This window comes from Solanum tuberosum, unplaced genomic scaffold, assembly GCF_000226075.1.
Source record: "Solanum tuberosum cultivar DM 1-3 516 R44 unplaced genomic scaffold, SolTub_3.0 scf00095, whole genome shotgun sequence".
Taxonomy (NCBI): Eukaryota; Viridiplantae; Streptophyta; class Magnoliopsida; order Solanales; family Solanaceae; genus Solanum; species Solanum tuberosum.
In genome coordinates, this window is record NW_006239021.1 from 152,070 (window position 1) to 167,242 (window position 15,173).

At 37.3% G+C, this 15,173-nt stretch overlaps 1 protein-coding gene across 1 annotated transcript; it reads left to right on the forward strand.

Annotated features, from left to right (window-relative positions):
* The first annotated feature begins 594 nt into the window (after positions 1–594).
* Positions 595–15,051, forward strand: LOC102603166 (tubulin-folding cofactor D). The gene is made up of 17 exons (XM_006347823.1): positions 595–910; positions 3,207–3,751; positions 4,264–4,366; positions 4,901–5,077; positions 5,588–5,776; positions 6,429–6,545; positions 6,731–6,835; positions 7,766–7,936; positions 8,024–8,239; positions 9,360–9,558; positions 10,690–10,895; positions 10,975–11,199; positions 11,288–11,854; positions 11,934–12,194; positions 13,951–13,995; positions 14,159–14,344; positions 14,448–15,051. Exons 1-17 carry the CDS (start codon positions 728–730, stop codon positions 14,733–14,735), a joined length of 3,783 nt encoding a protein of 1,260 aa, XP_006347885.1. The 5' UTR covers positions 595–727; the 3' UTR covers positions 14,736–15,051.
* The last annotated feature ends 122 nt before the right edge of the window (positions 15,052–15,173 follow it).

The window sequence follows — 15,173 nt, forward strand, 5'->3', positions numbered from 1 at the left end:
TATGTGTTGTATAAAAATTAATTGCAGGATCCATTTGTATACCGAATATACAAATAGACACATTCGGTATACATATGTGTTGTATAGAAATTAATTTCAGGATCCATTTGTATACCGCCCAAAATAAATAGACCCATTCGGTATACATATGTGTTGTCTATATGTAGTAATTTTGTTTATATATAATTACTGTGTTTTAGTTTGTATACCGAAATATACAAATACAAATTTTTATGTATATGTATACCGAAATATACAAATTAATAGTCATAGAAAACATAAAGTTTGTTACGGAGCGCAATTATACAAATTATAACTATAGCATACAAATATGATTTTTATGTTTGCTAAACCTAAAATTTACTAATGATAAATTTTGAAAGAAACTAAAGTTATGTATGATAATTGAGCTCTAAAATGTAGTGTAAATTTGACCCCATACGTGGGCTAGCTCTTTCCATTTACCAAAAGAGCCCAACAAAATTCTAATCTGCTTCAATCATTCATGAGCCCATAAACTAAACGAAATTGGACATAGTAAAATCAATTGTGGGCTGGACAGCGATTATCAGTTAACCCCGACGTTAATTAAGCAGATGAATCTCAGTCCGGCAATAGCAGCGGCAAAATCAAATCAAATACTAGTAAATTTTTTTGAGGCAAATCGTCACAGTGTATCTTCTCGGTGTCTCTGTTAGCGGCTGACGGAGTAGAAGAAAGCTTGAAGATGGAGGAACAATTGAAAATGGGAGTTACCGAAGTTGAAGAAGACGATGAACACGATTCTAAAGAAAGTGTTCTGCAGAGATATTTTCTACAGGAATGGAAGCTTGTTAAGTCACTCCTCGACGATATCATTTCCAATGGCCGTGTCTCTGATATCTCCTCTGTGCATAAGATCCGATCTATCGTAATCTCTCTCTATCTATTTTGTCTGTTTGAACTGCATAATTATTAGTTCAGTGCTATGCTTGTACTTGAAATACCTGTAAAATTTAACTTTGGTTTTTTAATTTTTTTTTGGTTGTTTGATAATAGAAATGCAAATAGTTCAGATATTTTGGCTCATCCTCAGAATGGCATGAAAGATGAAAAACACAGAGAGCTAGAGTAGGATGGATTTATGTGATAAGAGGATACATATCTAAAGGAAATACTAGTTATATAGAATGGTTGGGAGCCTAATGATACTATGTGAAGTGAGATTTGGCCTCCAAGGCCTAAGTGCCTAATGTATCCAAGACGAGTAATGCAAAAATATGAATGTTAAGATGACGTGTGATCGTACAAGATTAGAAAAGATTAACATGATGTACAATAGCACATATAGAGCAAAAAGTGAGAGGTTATGTGAGATGCTTTAATTGTGTCTTACGTAGACTTCCAAGGACATTGACCCATTGGTGTGACACCGTGATGATTAAAGGTGTTAAAAGGGAACATGTGTACATGACAGATCACATGATGGAAGTAAGTTGTCTTAAAGTACCTCAATTTCTTGGGATCATTGCGTACTTAGTAAAGGGTAAGATATGATTCAGGAGGAATGTATGGATAGGCAATCCCGACTAGTTGGGATCGGGATATTTTGTTATTAGCACATTTACATTGGTTTGGTGCTTGATGGAGTTTTTTAAGTTTGGTTAAAGACTGTATTACAGTCTAAGAAAAGGCATCAGATTTTAAAAAATACTTTTCGTCTTAATTTATTCCTAATTTGTCCTATACGACAAACAATTGAATAGTTGAATGAAAGAAACATAGATGGAGCATATTAGATATAGGGGACTTATATTGCCAACTGCAACTAGTTTGAGATTGGGGAATAATTCTGGATGTTGTTATTGTTGGGCAATATATATTTTTTTTTTATGACAAGGGAAACCCGCAGCCGCTACCCTTTGGGTGCGCACAGGGTAAAACCCCCGCTCCTATACAATAGCTCGCAAACCACACAAGAGAGTTAACCTGCACTAGGCAAGCCAGGTGCGACCTCCAACATGGAAGTCCCAAGCTCAAACCACTGGGCCACCCCGAAGGGTGTTGGGCAATATATTTAGACCAAAGATTTAAACTTTGTGTGATTTGATTAGAAACTAAGCTTCTAAAGGAACTGTAAAACTACATTTGTGACTGAAGAATGTTACTGAACTTCAAGCTTGATAATTATGCTCTCTTTTCTATTTTATATGACAGTCATACATCCTTGATCTCTCTTAAAAGATCGACTCCTATTTATATTTGGAAGTTTGTTGTATTAGCATTTCTACCTTGCCCTTAATGACATGCTCTTATGCAAATTAATATGGCATGTTGAAGACCACTAGTTCCGAGGATACTTTTTGTAGGACTATATATTTTGCTTATGAGTGAAAAGTCTTACTCTATTTCTTAAATTCCAAGTTCAATCGAACACCACCTTCTATATTGAATTGCAGGAAGCATTTTTTATTTTGTGTGTTAAGGACAATTTGTTTGTGTAAAGATATGACACCTGAGCCTAACTAAACCTCAAAAGCAAGCTCAAGAGAGGAGGTTTGTCCAAGTCCATAAACGGAGACCAAATTCCCATCCCTCTACCAATGTGGGACTTCTTAACACTCCCCCGCACGGCCAGACCTCAACTGGAGCGTGAACATTTCTAAATGGGGGCCTAACATCGGTGAACAACAAATTGGGATGCACCTGACTCTAATACCATGTAAAGATATGACACCTGGACTTAACTCAACCTCAAAAGCTAGCTCAAGAGGGGAGGTTTGTCCAAGTCCATATAACGAGACCAAATTCCCATCCCTCTACCGATGTGGGACTTCTTAGCTGTTTGTATGATTAACTAATATGATGATTCATCGGCGAGAAAAGATCTGAATTTTGCTGGTCTTGATGTCTAAGTCTAAAAGTGAGCTTGTAGAGGAACTGTGGAGAGATTTAGTTTTTTGAGAGGGGACTGTGAAGAGATGTATTTGTTGAGAAGAAATTTGAAGAATGTATTGTTTCAAATTTCTGCTCATCTTTTACTCATGTTGATGTAGGACACTACACTCTTGATGATGCCAAGTCCAAACTCTTAAAAGTACTTAATGATTGAGTACTTTGCTTTCAGAATTCCTAAAACACCAGTTGCTTAGAGCTAATGCAAATTTTATAAAAAATATTTTTTCTTTGGTAGTACATTAATTATTTGTTTAAAATATGATTTGCAGATGGACAAATATCAGGAGCAAGGTCAATTACTGGAGCCTTACCTCGAGAGTATGGTTTCGCCCCTAATGTCCATTGTCCGTTCAAAAGCTGTCGAACAAGCTGCTGCCTCGGAAGAGATTCTTGAAGTAATTAAGCCTGTGTGTATCATAATATATTCTCTGGTGACAGTCTGTGGCTACAAGGCTGTTGTCAAGTTCTTCCCTCATCAGGTTTCTGACCTGGAGCTTGCAGTATCTCTCCTGGAGAAATGCCATAATACACAAGCTGGAACATCATTACGACAAGAAAGTACTGGAGAGATGGAGGCAAAGTGTGTGATACTATTGTGGCTCTACATTCTTGTATTGATCCCTTTTGATATAGCTTCTATGGATACTAGTGCTGGGAATAATAACTATGCTGGAGGTGAGCCACCTCCACTTGTTCAAAAAATTCTGGAAATCTCTAAAGACTACCTTTCAAATGCGGGTCCTATGCGAACCATATCCGGTTTGCTGCTCTCAAGGCTTCTTACACGCCCAGATATGACAAAGGCTTTTACCAGGTCCAACTGCCAAAACCCTTTCCATTTCTAACAGTTCATGATTTAAAATCTTGCAATCAAGCAGATGAAATTATCAACAAAAAAAAAAAAGAAAAAAAAAAAAGGAAACAACACGTAAAAGTAGATGAAATTGTCTGGTCATTTTCATGCATGCACATTATGTTTGTGAATGCAAATGACATGATACTCTCTGGAGAATAATTTACTGCATTTTCACTTTGCTTGTTATGTGACACATGCAATTCACTTGTATGCAATGTCAGCAGACAAAATCCTCGCCTTTCTTACAAATTGTCATAATGCCTGCTGAGACATTCTGTTTCATTTTTCTCTATGTTAAATATTATTTGTGTGGGCAGTAAAAAAGAATAAAATTTTCTACAATGAAATATGCTGAGCAAGTACGATGTAACTATTTTATGCCTCCTTTGGGAATTATTTAACACTTGCAAATTCTTTTACATGATATGTTTGAGTTACATATTTGCATCCCCCATAACTTTGTTTTTCAGCTTTGTGGACTGGACGCATGAAGTTATGTCATGTATGTCAAATGATGTAGTCAATCACTTCCAGCTATTGGGTGCAGTTGAAGCACTAGGTGCTATGTTCAAGGTTCACTCTTTTTCTTTGTGCCCTACTTTGGTTATTTCCTAGCTTTCTTTATTCACAATCGTTATCCGTGGAAACTGTGATTCTACTTTAGAACTTAGACGTTCCCCTCAAACTCAAATTTGAATGAAATGAATTCATCTTTTATCCTTCGTCGATGTATTTGTAGCTGCTCTTCATTTCTTTTGGTAATTATCTGTGAGTGTGTGGTAAAAATCAAGTTTAAAAGAAATGGACGGGGTTGGAAAATCAATTTGGATTTATCAAGTAAGTGCCAACTGCCAAGTTTAAGTTTCAGTTATCTTTGAAAGCATCTCCTGATGTCATTATATCAGAGATCAGGTGCTGATTGAAAGATACACATTGATCATGTTACAAAGTCTAATATCTTAATAACATAGAATCTTTTTCGCTGTACTCACTATGGAGTGGCACAGTTGTGCAAGATGTTATTAACCCCTTCATTATTTGGTGATCTTGCAGTCTTGCTTTAGTATGTGTACTTCTTAGAATACTATTGTTTTCCTCTTAATACAGAATGGAAGCCCGAAAGTGTTGGTTAGTGTGATTCCTGGTGTTTGGAATGACACATCAGCTCTGATGAAGTCCAACACTGCAGCGCGTAGTCCTTTACTTCGCAAGTATCTTGTGAAGCTAACGCAAAGGATTGGGATGATATGTCTCCCTCCACGTCATCAGTCATGGCGATATGTGGTAAGACTGCTAATTATGCAAAAGAAGGGGCTTAAATGTTTCTTACTAGTTACAGAGTGATGGTTGCTCTGCTTCAAAACTCATGTAGTTAACTAGGTTTAGTATCATTTACTAGGAGCCAGTTGTCCTACCATCTTTCTAAAAGAAAAAGTTATGATGATTTGCGGGGAATAGGGAGATGAGCGTCTATATAATTTTTTGTCTGGTAGCATCCTTTTTCTTTATGTTGCCTCACTGATCTTAATGTGATTTTTAAACATTGTCATCCTTTCTTGCTCTTCTTGATCCTTGTCAATATTTATCTCTTATTTAAAAAATTACAGTACTGTGATGTTTATCAAAGAGCAACATGTTTATCAGCTCCTTCATTATTTGTTCATTTACTGGTACTGGTTACTTGTCTTTTTTCATTCCTGCGTTTTACAGTATTCCCCTGAAATACTTTGTGCTGATCAACTCACCATAGAGTGTGGGAAATTAGTTAGTAGCAATGCTTGTTTTGCCATGTAGGGTAGAACCAGCACGCTTGGAGGGAATATTACTGCTGATAGAATTGAAACGAACCAATACAATAACTATAGAAGCAATGATCTATCGAATTTCTACCAAGAGCCGGACTGTCATGATGAAGAAGACATGGATGTCCCTGATATAGTAGAAGAGATAATTGAATTACTGCTGTCAGGGCTGCGTGATACGGTATGTCTAAAGGGTGAGCTTCCATCTTCTACTTATCTGATTGTCCTCGTTAATCTTAAGTATTTAGCGCGAGACCTGTAGACAAATTCAAGTTGGTATCTGTTTTCCTTGGATGGTTTATTTTATTTATATGCTTATTTGGTAAACCTCCTTCACCTCCTCCTCATGTGCCATGGAAGAATCATGATAAATTTAAGTTGAATATCCACATATATTTCTCTTTCTTGAGTTAGTGCATTTAAAGAACTTGATATCTTGATGCAAGGTTGTGTATCTCTCTTTCCGTGTATGCGCACATGTGCCAAAAGAGATCAGTTAGCTTGAACGGAAGTAAATAATTGTCTCTCTGTTCCACAATGTGACTGACACTAAGAATCTCCTAAAGCAGTTAATAAATGACACTTCATCAAGCTGAACAGTCATAAAGTGTTATTGCCTTACTGTTTTCAGAGATTCTTGGTGAAACTCACATTATGGAGCAGAAACAAACATTTATTTACTTCTGTTCAGGCTAACTGATCTCTTTTTTTCGTTCATTTGGTTCCATTTCAGTATATTACTGCTACAACAGCTTCCTTTTATTTTTTCACATCTCCGCTATTTTTTTTAATTTCAACTTTCGCATCTTAGAGATTTTATCATGGCACTACAGGATACTGTTGTGCGTTGGTCTGCTGCAAAAGGTATTGGTCGTGTTACTTCACGGTTAACTTACTTGCTTTCCGATGAAATCCTTTCATCTGTCCTGGAGCTCTTTTCACCTAGCGAGGTGTGTTATTTCAGTTGTTTTTTACCAATTGTTTTTTCTGTTATCTTATGAGATAGCCACTATGTCTGAATATAGAATATTAATTAACAAGACCCAGATTTTGTAAAGCTAATAGTTTCTCTTGCACTTCATCTGTCTTGATTCTTCTTTTGTTTAGGTTATGCTTATGTATTCTAGTGTTACAGGGCGATGGTTCATGGCATGGTGGCTGTTTGGCGCTGGCTGAATTGGCACGTAGAGGATTGCTGTTACCTATTAGTTTTCACAAAGTTATTCCTGTTGTTATAAAGGTTGTCCTTACTGAAGTTCCCTAATTTATTCTGTACTTTTGATCTCTCTTTAACTCAATATGTTGGACCTTGCGATTGAGCAATTAATTATCTCTAAAGAGTATAAACTTGCTAATGATACACAACTTGCTTCATCAGTGTTCATCTTTCTCCTTATATCTTACCTTCCAGGAGCTGTATAGGCTAAGATAAGCAGGCAACCTTAGTTGACTATGCTCTATTCCATGTTGCTCGGTTGTTCCTCTAGCTTCAAGCGATCGTTACAAATTCTAATAGGTTAATTGGAATTCTGTACGTAATACACTTTGGTATTCAAGTGAAACATCTTAACAGAGATCTCTCTTTCAGAAAAATTGTCGCTCTTAGTGCTGTCGCAGAAAACATTCTTTCTTACTGCAGAAATAGGATAGATAAGACCTGCTGCCTACTTACAGATGAGAAGAGGAGAAAGAGGGAGAGGAAAGTAGAAAGGATCCCTGTTTACCCATGATGAGCATGCTGGTTAGGCAATCAGAAGCACAGATGCCCATAGGACTCCTATTTACTGACTGCTGTGTGCTTATGGGTCCAAATCACATTATTGAGTATTTGGGTCATGTACGGTGTTTCTATTGTACTTATGAGCATAAAATCTTCGCCTTTGAAATACCAGTCCTTATTACCATTCAATTCTTAGCATCCGGAATTAATTTCAAAAAAAAATCCTTAGCATCCGGAACACATATCATCCTCTTTTGATGTTTACTAATGGGTATGCATGACAAATGGATATATGGGTGGACCTTTTTTTTGGGGATGAGTTACTGAAACATATTCAATGTAGACTACCACTTCGAGATAACATTAGACTTGCATTATCCACTCATGCAATTCTTCCCTCGTTGAAGCTGGATTTGTCGCCTAATAATGAGGGAAAATTTGGTGTGGCAGGCATTACATTATGACATTCGAAGAGGTCCACATAGCATTGGATCCCATGTACGTGATGCTGCTGCTTATGTTTGTTGGGCATTTGGCCGTGCATATTGCCATGCAGATATGAAAAGCATACTCCAACAGCTTGCTCCACACCTTCTCACTGTGGCCTGCTATGACCGTGAGGTACCAAAAACACAGGGATCATTCCTTACCTAGTCAAGGTGCTTCTTCCTCCAATTAAAATGATGCAACATTGTTATTACTTTCCAGGTAAATTGTAGAAGAGCAGCTGCTGCTGCTTTTCAAGAGAATGTTGGACGACAAGGAAATTATCCTCACGGTATCGATATAGTGAATACAGCTGATTACTTTGCACTTTCTTCACGTACAAACTCCTATCTTCACGTTGCTGTCTGCATTGCTCAATATGATGGCTATCTTTATACTTTTGTTGATGAGCTTCTGAACAACAAAATCTGTCACTGGGTATGTTTATACTTGCTAGTTGCTTGATTGCTAGCTTTTACTCAGACAAAACACTTCTTTTATAAAATGTTTATGGTCTGCTTGAGTGTGCCTTTTATTTGTGGTTCACTGAGGTGCATTATATAAGTTTGTTATCAAAGATAAGATGTATATAGCTGATTCCTCACCAAAGTTTTGAGGTCTTGGCAAAAGCACTACTGTGACAACTGGCAACTTTTGTCATATCATGGAACTGAAAAAAGATAGTAGGAATTGAATTAGAAATGTGATAGGAATTTGTTTACAAATATCAACAACAACAACATACCCAGTGTAGTCCCACAAATTGGGGTCTGGGGAGGGTAAAATGTACGCAGAGACTTCACCTCTACTTCAAAGGTAGAGAAGTTGTTTCCGATACACCCTCGGCTCAATAAAAACAGTCCAAAGCAGTCCCCAAAGAGAAGTAGCAGAAGTACATGAAATAACAAACAAAAATAATAGCAGATAGTAATAGAACAGAAACTACAACAAAATAATACAATAATCAAGGTACAAGAAACCATAGATAGTAACAGAAATCGAAGGAAAAGAAACTACTAATATGAATGGACAGCAAGACAACTACAGAAATCGCACTGCTACCTACTAACCTTCTAGCCTAATCCATCTCTTCCACACCCTCCTATCTAAGGTTGTGTCCTCCGTAAGCTAAAACTGTGTCATGCCTATCTAATCACCCCCCTCCAATGATATTGTTTACAAATATCATTCTCTCTCTTTACAAATATACAAATTTGACGACATGTCTGTTCAGAAAAGATAGTAGCAGAGGAGGTTATGCTGATCCCGCTAAGGATCTTTCAGTTGGGAAACTACAGGTGTAGCCCTAATTATGGCAAACTATAGGGTCATTTAGTGATGTTTCACCTTCTTCTTGTAATTTTTCTGGGTTCCTTTTCATAGTGAGCTTAAGACATGCATGCATAACAGTCTAAATCTGAGAATTAAGACCCTGCTAATATCATACCAGCTGGCCAATGTACTTATTTATTTGTGAACTAATTTGGCATGTGCTGTCACTTGCTAGTTCTATCATTGATGAGTCTTTTTGATTGGTTACCTTACTGTTCTAATATAGGATAAGAGTTTGAGAGAGCTTGCTGCAAATGCCCTTTCTTCTCTTGCTAAGTATGATCTTGGACATTTTTCTAGTACCGTTGTGGGAAAATTATTGCCTTGCACATTGTCTTCTGATTTGTGCATGCGTCATGGTGCAACTTTAGCTATTGGGGAGGTTATATTGGCTCTACATGAACGTGAATATGTTCTTCTCCCAGGTTGGTGTCTCCATTTTAGCTTCAAGCTTTTAGTTATTTGTGTGAGATGAAATCAAAGTTCAAGCTGGTTGGCACTGGTTTATAGTTTAAAGATCTAATGCATTTGAGTGTTTTACCTCTTTGTTTATAAGTTTTAGTTTTTCTAGGCCTCACTTGAGTTAAATAGTTATTCAGTATACTGGAAAATAAAATTTGCTCGGAAATTGGAAATCTATAACTATTCTATATTAAAAAACAACTTAATTGTTAAAATATATGAGATTGTAATGATGGCTTGTACTCAATCTGTGCAAGTAAATTCTACATATTGTTATTTTACATATTTATACATGTATGAAACATGATTTTTTTTTCTTATTCATTGTGAAATCAAATCATGAATGCCAAGTGAAATTATTTGTGTCTAACTTCTGTCATAGATGTTTCGACCCTATCAGTGCTTATTGTTGTAGTGATTTCTTCGCATAATCAAATAAGGAAGCCTTGGAGAAACATTTAAGTTCTAACCGTGTGACCTATAGGTCACAGGTCTGAGCCTTGGAATCAACATTGTACTTTGCGCCAGGTAGGCTGCCTTTGCCGAACCCTGTGTGAACATGGAATACTTCATGCACCGGGCTGCCCTTTTCTTCTTCTCTGCATAGCTAAAAAGTCCCTCAATCCTAATTAATCATCTTGAGGGAAAGAGTACAAGAATATTATGGGAGTGATAGCTGCTAGCCTGCTATACAGTTTGAATAGAAGTCAGCTACTGATTGGAGTATGTAATTCCCAGAAGTGATTATAGGAAGAACAATGGAAGTGTTCTTTCAGTTCCAGAAGTTTGGATTAGCAGGAAAGTCCAGATGTAATGGACATTGAATTTGGGAAAGAGGATTACATTCTAAGACATATAGTACTCATTTTTCATTGTTTTTATACCATGCATTTAATTGTCTTTCCATCACGTACAACTGGAGACCCAATTTTTGTGATGTTGCTATTACCATGTGAGCCATTTTAAAGTTTTAATTACCACAATTCTTGTTTAAATTAATAAAAAGAGAAAATCATCTGGTTAAGGGTTATGACATGGTCTATTTGTGTTTATTATGCAAAGCGAATTGTGATCCCTCTATTTTTCCGTTACAGATCTGCAGAATCAAGTTGCTGGTGTGGTTCTTGCAATTGAGAAAGCACGACTATATCGTGGAAAGGGAGGAGAAATAATGCGTTCTGCTGTTTCCCGTTTCATTGAATGTATTTCATCAGCTCGGGTCCAATTGACAGACAAAATAAAACGAAGTCTGCTTGATACGCTCCATGAGAATCTGAGACATCCTAATTCTCAGATACAGGTTTATCTTATGACTTTATCAATTTCCTGCTGATTAGCTTCCTCTGAGTGAATTGGCTGATTTACTATTTTGTTTATAGGGTGCCGCTATTGCTGCCTTAAAGAGCTTCATTCCTGCTTACATTGTGCCTTTGGAAAGTAAAGGCTTCAATGCTATTACATTAAGATACCTTGAGCAATTGACTGATCCTAATGTGGCAGCTAGACGAGGATCTGCACTTGCGCTTGGTGTTTTGCCATTTAAGTTTCTATGTGTAGGATGGAAGGATATACTTCGTAAGCTTTGTGCTGCTTGTGAAATTGAGGTAAGGAAGTGCTTCTGTTTTAGCTGTGCTGATGGAGAAAGTAAGCTGCACATTATCTTGGTTGATGGAACAACTTTATGCTCTACAGGATAACCCTGAAGAAAGAGATGTTGAATCACGGGTAAATGCTGTCAAAGGACTTGTATCTGTGTGTGAAATTTTAACCAAGACACAAGATCATTCTCATCTATTATCTGCAGAAGAATGCATATCTCTGTATGTTTTTATAAAGAATGAGGTTATGCAGACTTTATTTAAAGCTTTGGATGATTACTCTAAAGATAACAGAGGTGATGTTGGTTCTTGGGTTCGTGAGGCTGCCTTAGATGGCCTTGAGAGATGCACATATATTCTATGCAAAAGAGGACTCAAGGGCTTCTCAAGCAAGTCAGAACAAATGGAACTTGGATCTGTTCCTCAGTTGGACGAGACAGATGTTACAAACCAGATGAATTTTCTTTTTGATGAAAATATGGCAACCCATTTAGTTGGAAATATTGTTAAACAAGCAGTGGAGAAGATGGATAAATTAAGAGAGTTAGCTGCAAAGGTTCTTCAAAGAATTTTGCATAATAAATCAATTTCTGTACCATTTATTCCCCATCGAGAGAGACTAGAGCAAATAGTGCCTGACGATGCAGATCTGAAATGGGGGGTAGGTTAAAATTGCTTCTCTTGTTGGTTGCTATATCTTAGGGTATTTGACAAACAAGCCTTTCTATGCCATCCTGCAGGTACCTACTTTTTCATATCCTAGGTTTCTTCAGTTACTTGGTATCAGTTGCTATAGCAAATATGTGATATCGGGGTTGGTTATTTCCATTGGTGGCTTGCAAGATTCATTGAGAAAGCCATCACTCAATGCTTTGCTTGAATTTCTTCAGTCAACTGATGAAAATGTGAATGATTCTAAAGAGTACAATCTTTCCAATGACATTCTTTGGGTTCTTCAGAAATACAAAAGGTGTGACAGAGTTGTGGAACCCACTTTGAAGGTAAATTGATTGGAAATTCCATTTCTGCTAATGATAATTGTCGACTCATTTCTCAATTGTAGATCACTGTTTATCTTTCTAGAATCACCACGTTATGATTTATGAAGCAGTTATTTTTCTTGCAGTTATGAAGATGCTTGTTAATCATAATTTTTTACTGTGGCAATCTGGTGAATTTACATTTTTGACTGTCTATACAGTATCCTGAGCTTTATCTATTTTCCTTTTTATTGGTAAAAAACAATTTCTTGTAAAATTTTATGATTTGTAGCTGCTTTGAAAAGAAGAAAAATGTGGAATGGCGCTTCACCTTCCAAGTGACTTTTACTATTTCCAATGACAAGGATCTTTAGTGGTGAACTGAACAATTTGCCGAAACATCTCAGAGCTATATGTAATATATGATTTTGCTACAGAGCGTGCACTATAGTTGAATTAAAATGTGAAGTAGTGAAATCTGCCATCACAATAGAAGTCTGGTTGTCATGAATCCTGCCAGTGGAATCTCACGCTCTCCACCCCTTTGACTTGTAACTACATTTCTGATCAAATCAACTCTATGGATATTTCTCAAATATATGCTTCATCTTTAGACAGGCTTGTTGCAGGAACCTCTGCTAAATCCTTCTCGAATCCTTCTATAAAGTTCCATTTTATTCTTTGGATATTTGTAAAAGAAGTCAGTATTCTGTTTTGTCATTTGCACATCTCATTTTCGGAAAACTTCAAGCACTCTTTATGTTATTCTTCAAATTCCTCTATTCTGACTATAAAAGAATCTAAGCATCCCACCTACAATCGTAAAGTAATGGGTGGTGAAACCAGGGACAATTATTAACTCATTTGAAAACTCTTACTATGCCAATATCCGAGAGGTTCTATAACACCCTTCTGCATGTGTAACCTGAGGTTCTATAGCACCCTTCTGCATGTGTAACCTGGCTCTATAGGGTTTTTGCGCATGGGCAGATAATTTTTTTTTTTTTTTTTTTTTTGGTTGAGGATCGACGTGGCTTAAAAAGCTGAAGAGTTAGTTTGGAGTAGAGAGCCCAACGGGCTTGCTTACAGCGGAGAGTTAATGGCTCAATTTGCTCAAGTGAGAGAGATCCAAGTGATAGAATATGTCGAGAGAAGACAGTTGTGGAAACAAACTAACCAAAGCTTGGCTCTGATATCATGTTAAGGGGCCTTAAGTCTAACCCAATCTCAAGAACTAGTGCAATGGTGAGGATATACCAAGGCCATACAAGAAGACCAAAGGCTCATATGCTTAACTAATGTGGCATTTTGACACCCTCGCACATTCAGCATTGGCTATGGGGTGTGCGATAACATTCGGTAACTGATATTAGGAATGTGTTTGGTGTTGGTACCATGTGAAAGAATTACAGTGTCCAACGCATAACCTTAAGTCCATGGATGGAGTAACCTAAGAAACGCACTCACGGGTGTGGCCTAGTGGTCAGTGAAGTGGGGTTGAGAATTATGAGGTCTCAGGTTCAAACCCCAGCAAAGTCAAAACACTAGGTGATCTCTTCCCTTCGATCCTAGCCTTGGTGGACTGAGTTACCTGATACCTATAGTTAGTGGGTGGTGGCAGGTATGTGTAATTAGTCGAGGTGTGTGCAAGTTGACCCAACACCTTAGTTGTCAAAAAAAAAAAAGTAACCTAAGACACTATATCTTTATATTAAAACCTTAAACAGCCAATATGGTACAGGTTTTCTAACACTGATGTGTTACTATTTTGTTGCAGACTATTGAGAACCTATTCAGCAAAAAGATTTTCTTAAATATGGAGGTTAGTCTACTTCCATCTAGATCTTTCTTATAGTATCCAATCATTCATGTGTGGTATCTTCCCCTTTGTTCTTATATGTACTGGCTTATTCTGCAGTCTGCACAAACACTGCTGTACAGATGATGTGACTTTGCCCCCTCCCCCTTGTCATATCTTTTAACAGGCGCAGACTGCAGTGTTTTGTGTTGGAGTTTTAGAAGCTCTTAATATAGAGTTGAAAGGATCAAAAGACTTCAGTAAGCTGTATGCTGGAATCGCAATACTTGGATATATTTCATCAGTACCTGAACAGATCAATATCCAGGCATTCAGTCATTTACTAACTTTCCTCACCCATCGATTTCCAAAGGTACCAGAAAGCACCTGAACAAGAGAAACTTAGTCTGAGTGAATAGATAAATTAGTAACATGAAACAATGAATTCTCAACAATTGTTTTTGACTATTTTGCAGGTTAGGAAGGCCGCTGCTGAACAAGTTTATCTTGTGCTCCAACAAAATGACGCTCTTGTGCCAGAAGACAAGCTAGAGAAAGCACTTGAGATTATCTCTGAAACTTGCTGGGACGGTGATCTTGCTGAAGCTAAAGAGAAGCGTTTAGAGCTCTGTGCCACGTGCAACCTAGATGGTGGAACATTTTTGAAAGTAGATGTTGGAACATCCCGCAGAGTTGTTGAACATGCACCTACCAGTGATGAAAATGCAGCATACTCTTCACTTGTTGGATCAGCTGGGTTTTAGTTCCTTGTCAGATGCATTTAAGAATCAGAACCTTGTGCTATCACAGAGTTGGTTGCCACTGCTCCGGATTCCACCCCACCCTCACCCCTTTTTGGCTGTGTTGTTCTAAATCACTTCCTGGGAACAAAGAGTTCGTCTAGGGTTGGTTTGTAACATTAATGCAAATTGCTGAAATGTTGTGTTTCACTAAATAGGTATTGTGGTGATTGCCGTGTTTTCAAGTGTGGTGTATTCCTACTCTGTCACACCCCAGTCTCGAATGTACAAATGATTCATTTGGATTGTCAAAAGTGATTGATCGTTTTTAAGTGTTCAATCTTTCAAAGTTCAACTGAATCAAAAGAGTGATGTCTTGTTTCTGTTATTAGTACAAAATGTTAAAGACTCGTACGATCTTCAATGCAGAAAGGACACCAAGCTACTCTTTATAAGCTATCT

Excerpts from the sequence above, each read along its gene's own strand:
- LOC102603166 (XM_006347823.1), top strand. The coding sequence starts at position 728 with ATGGAGGAACAATTGAAAATGGGAGTTACCGAAGTTGAAGAAGACGAT. Across the intron at positions 6,836-7,765 it reads TTATTCCTGTTGTTATAAAG|GCATTACATTATGACATTCG; the intron begins GTTGTCCTTACT and ends TTGGTGTGGCAG. Across the intron at positions 12,195-13,950 it reads TTGTGGAACCCACTTTGAAG|ACTATTGAGAACCTATTCAG; the intron begins GTAAATTGATTG and ends ATTTTGTTGCAG.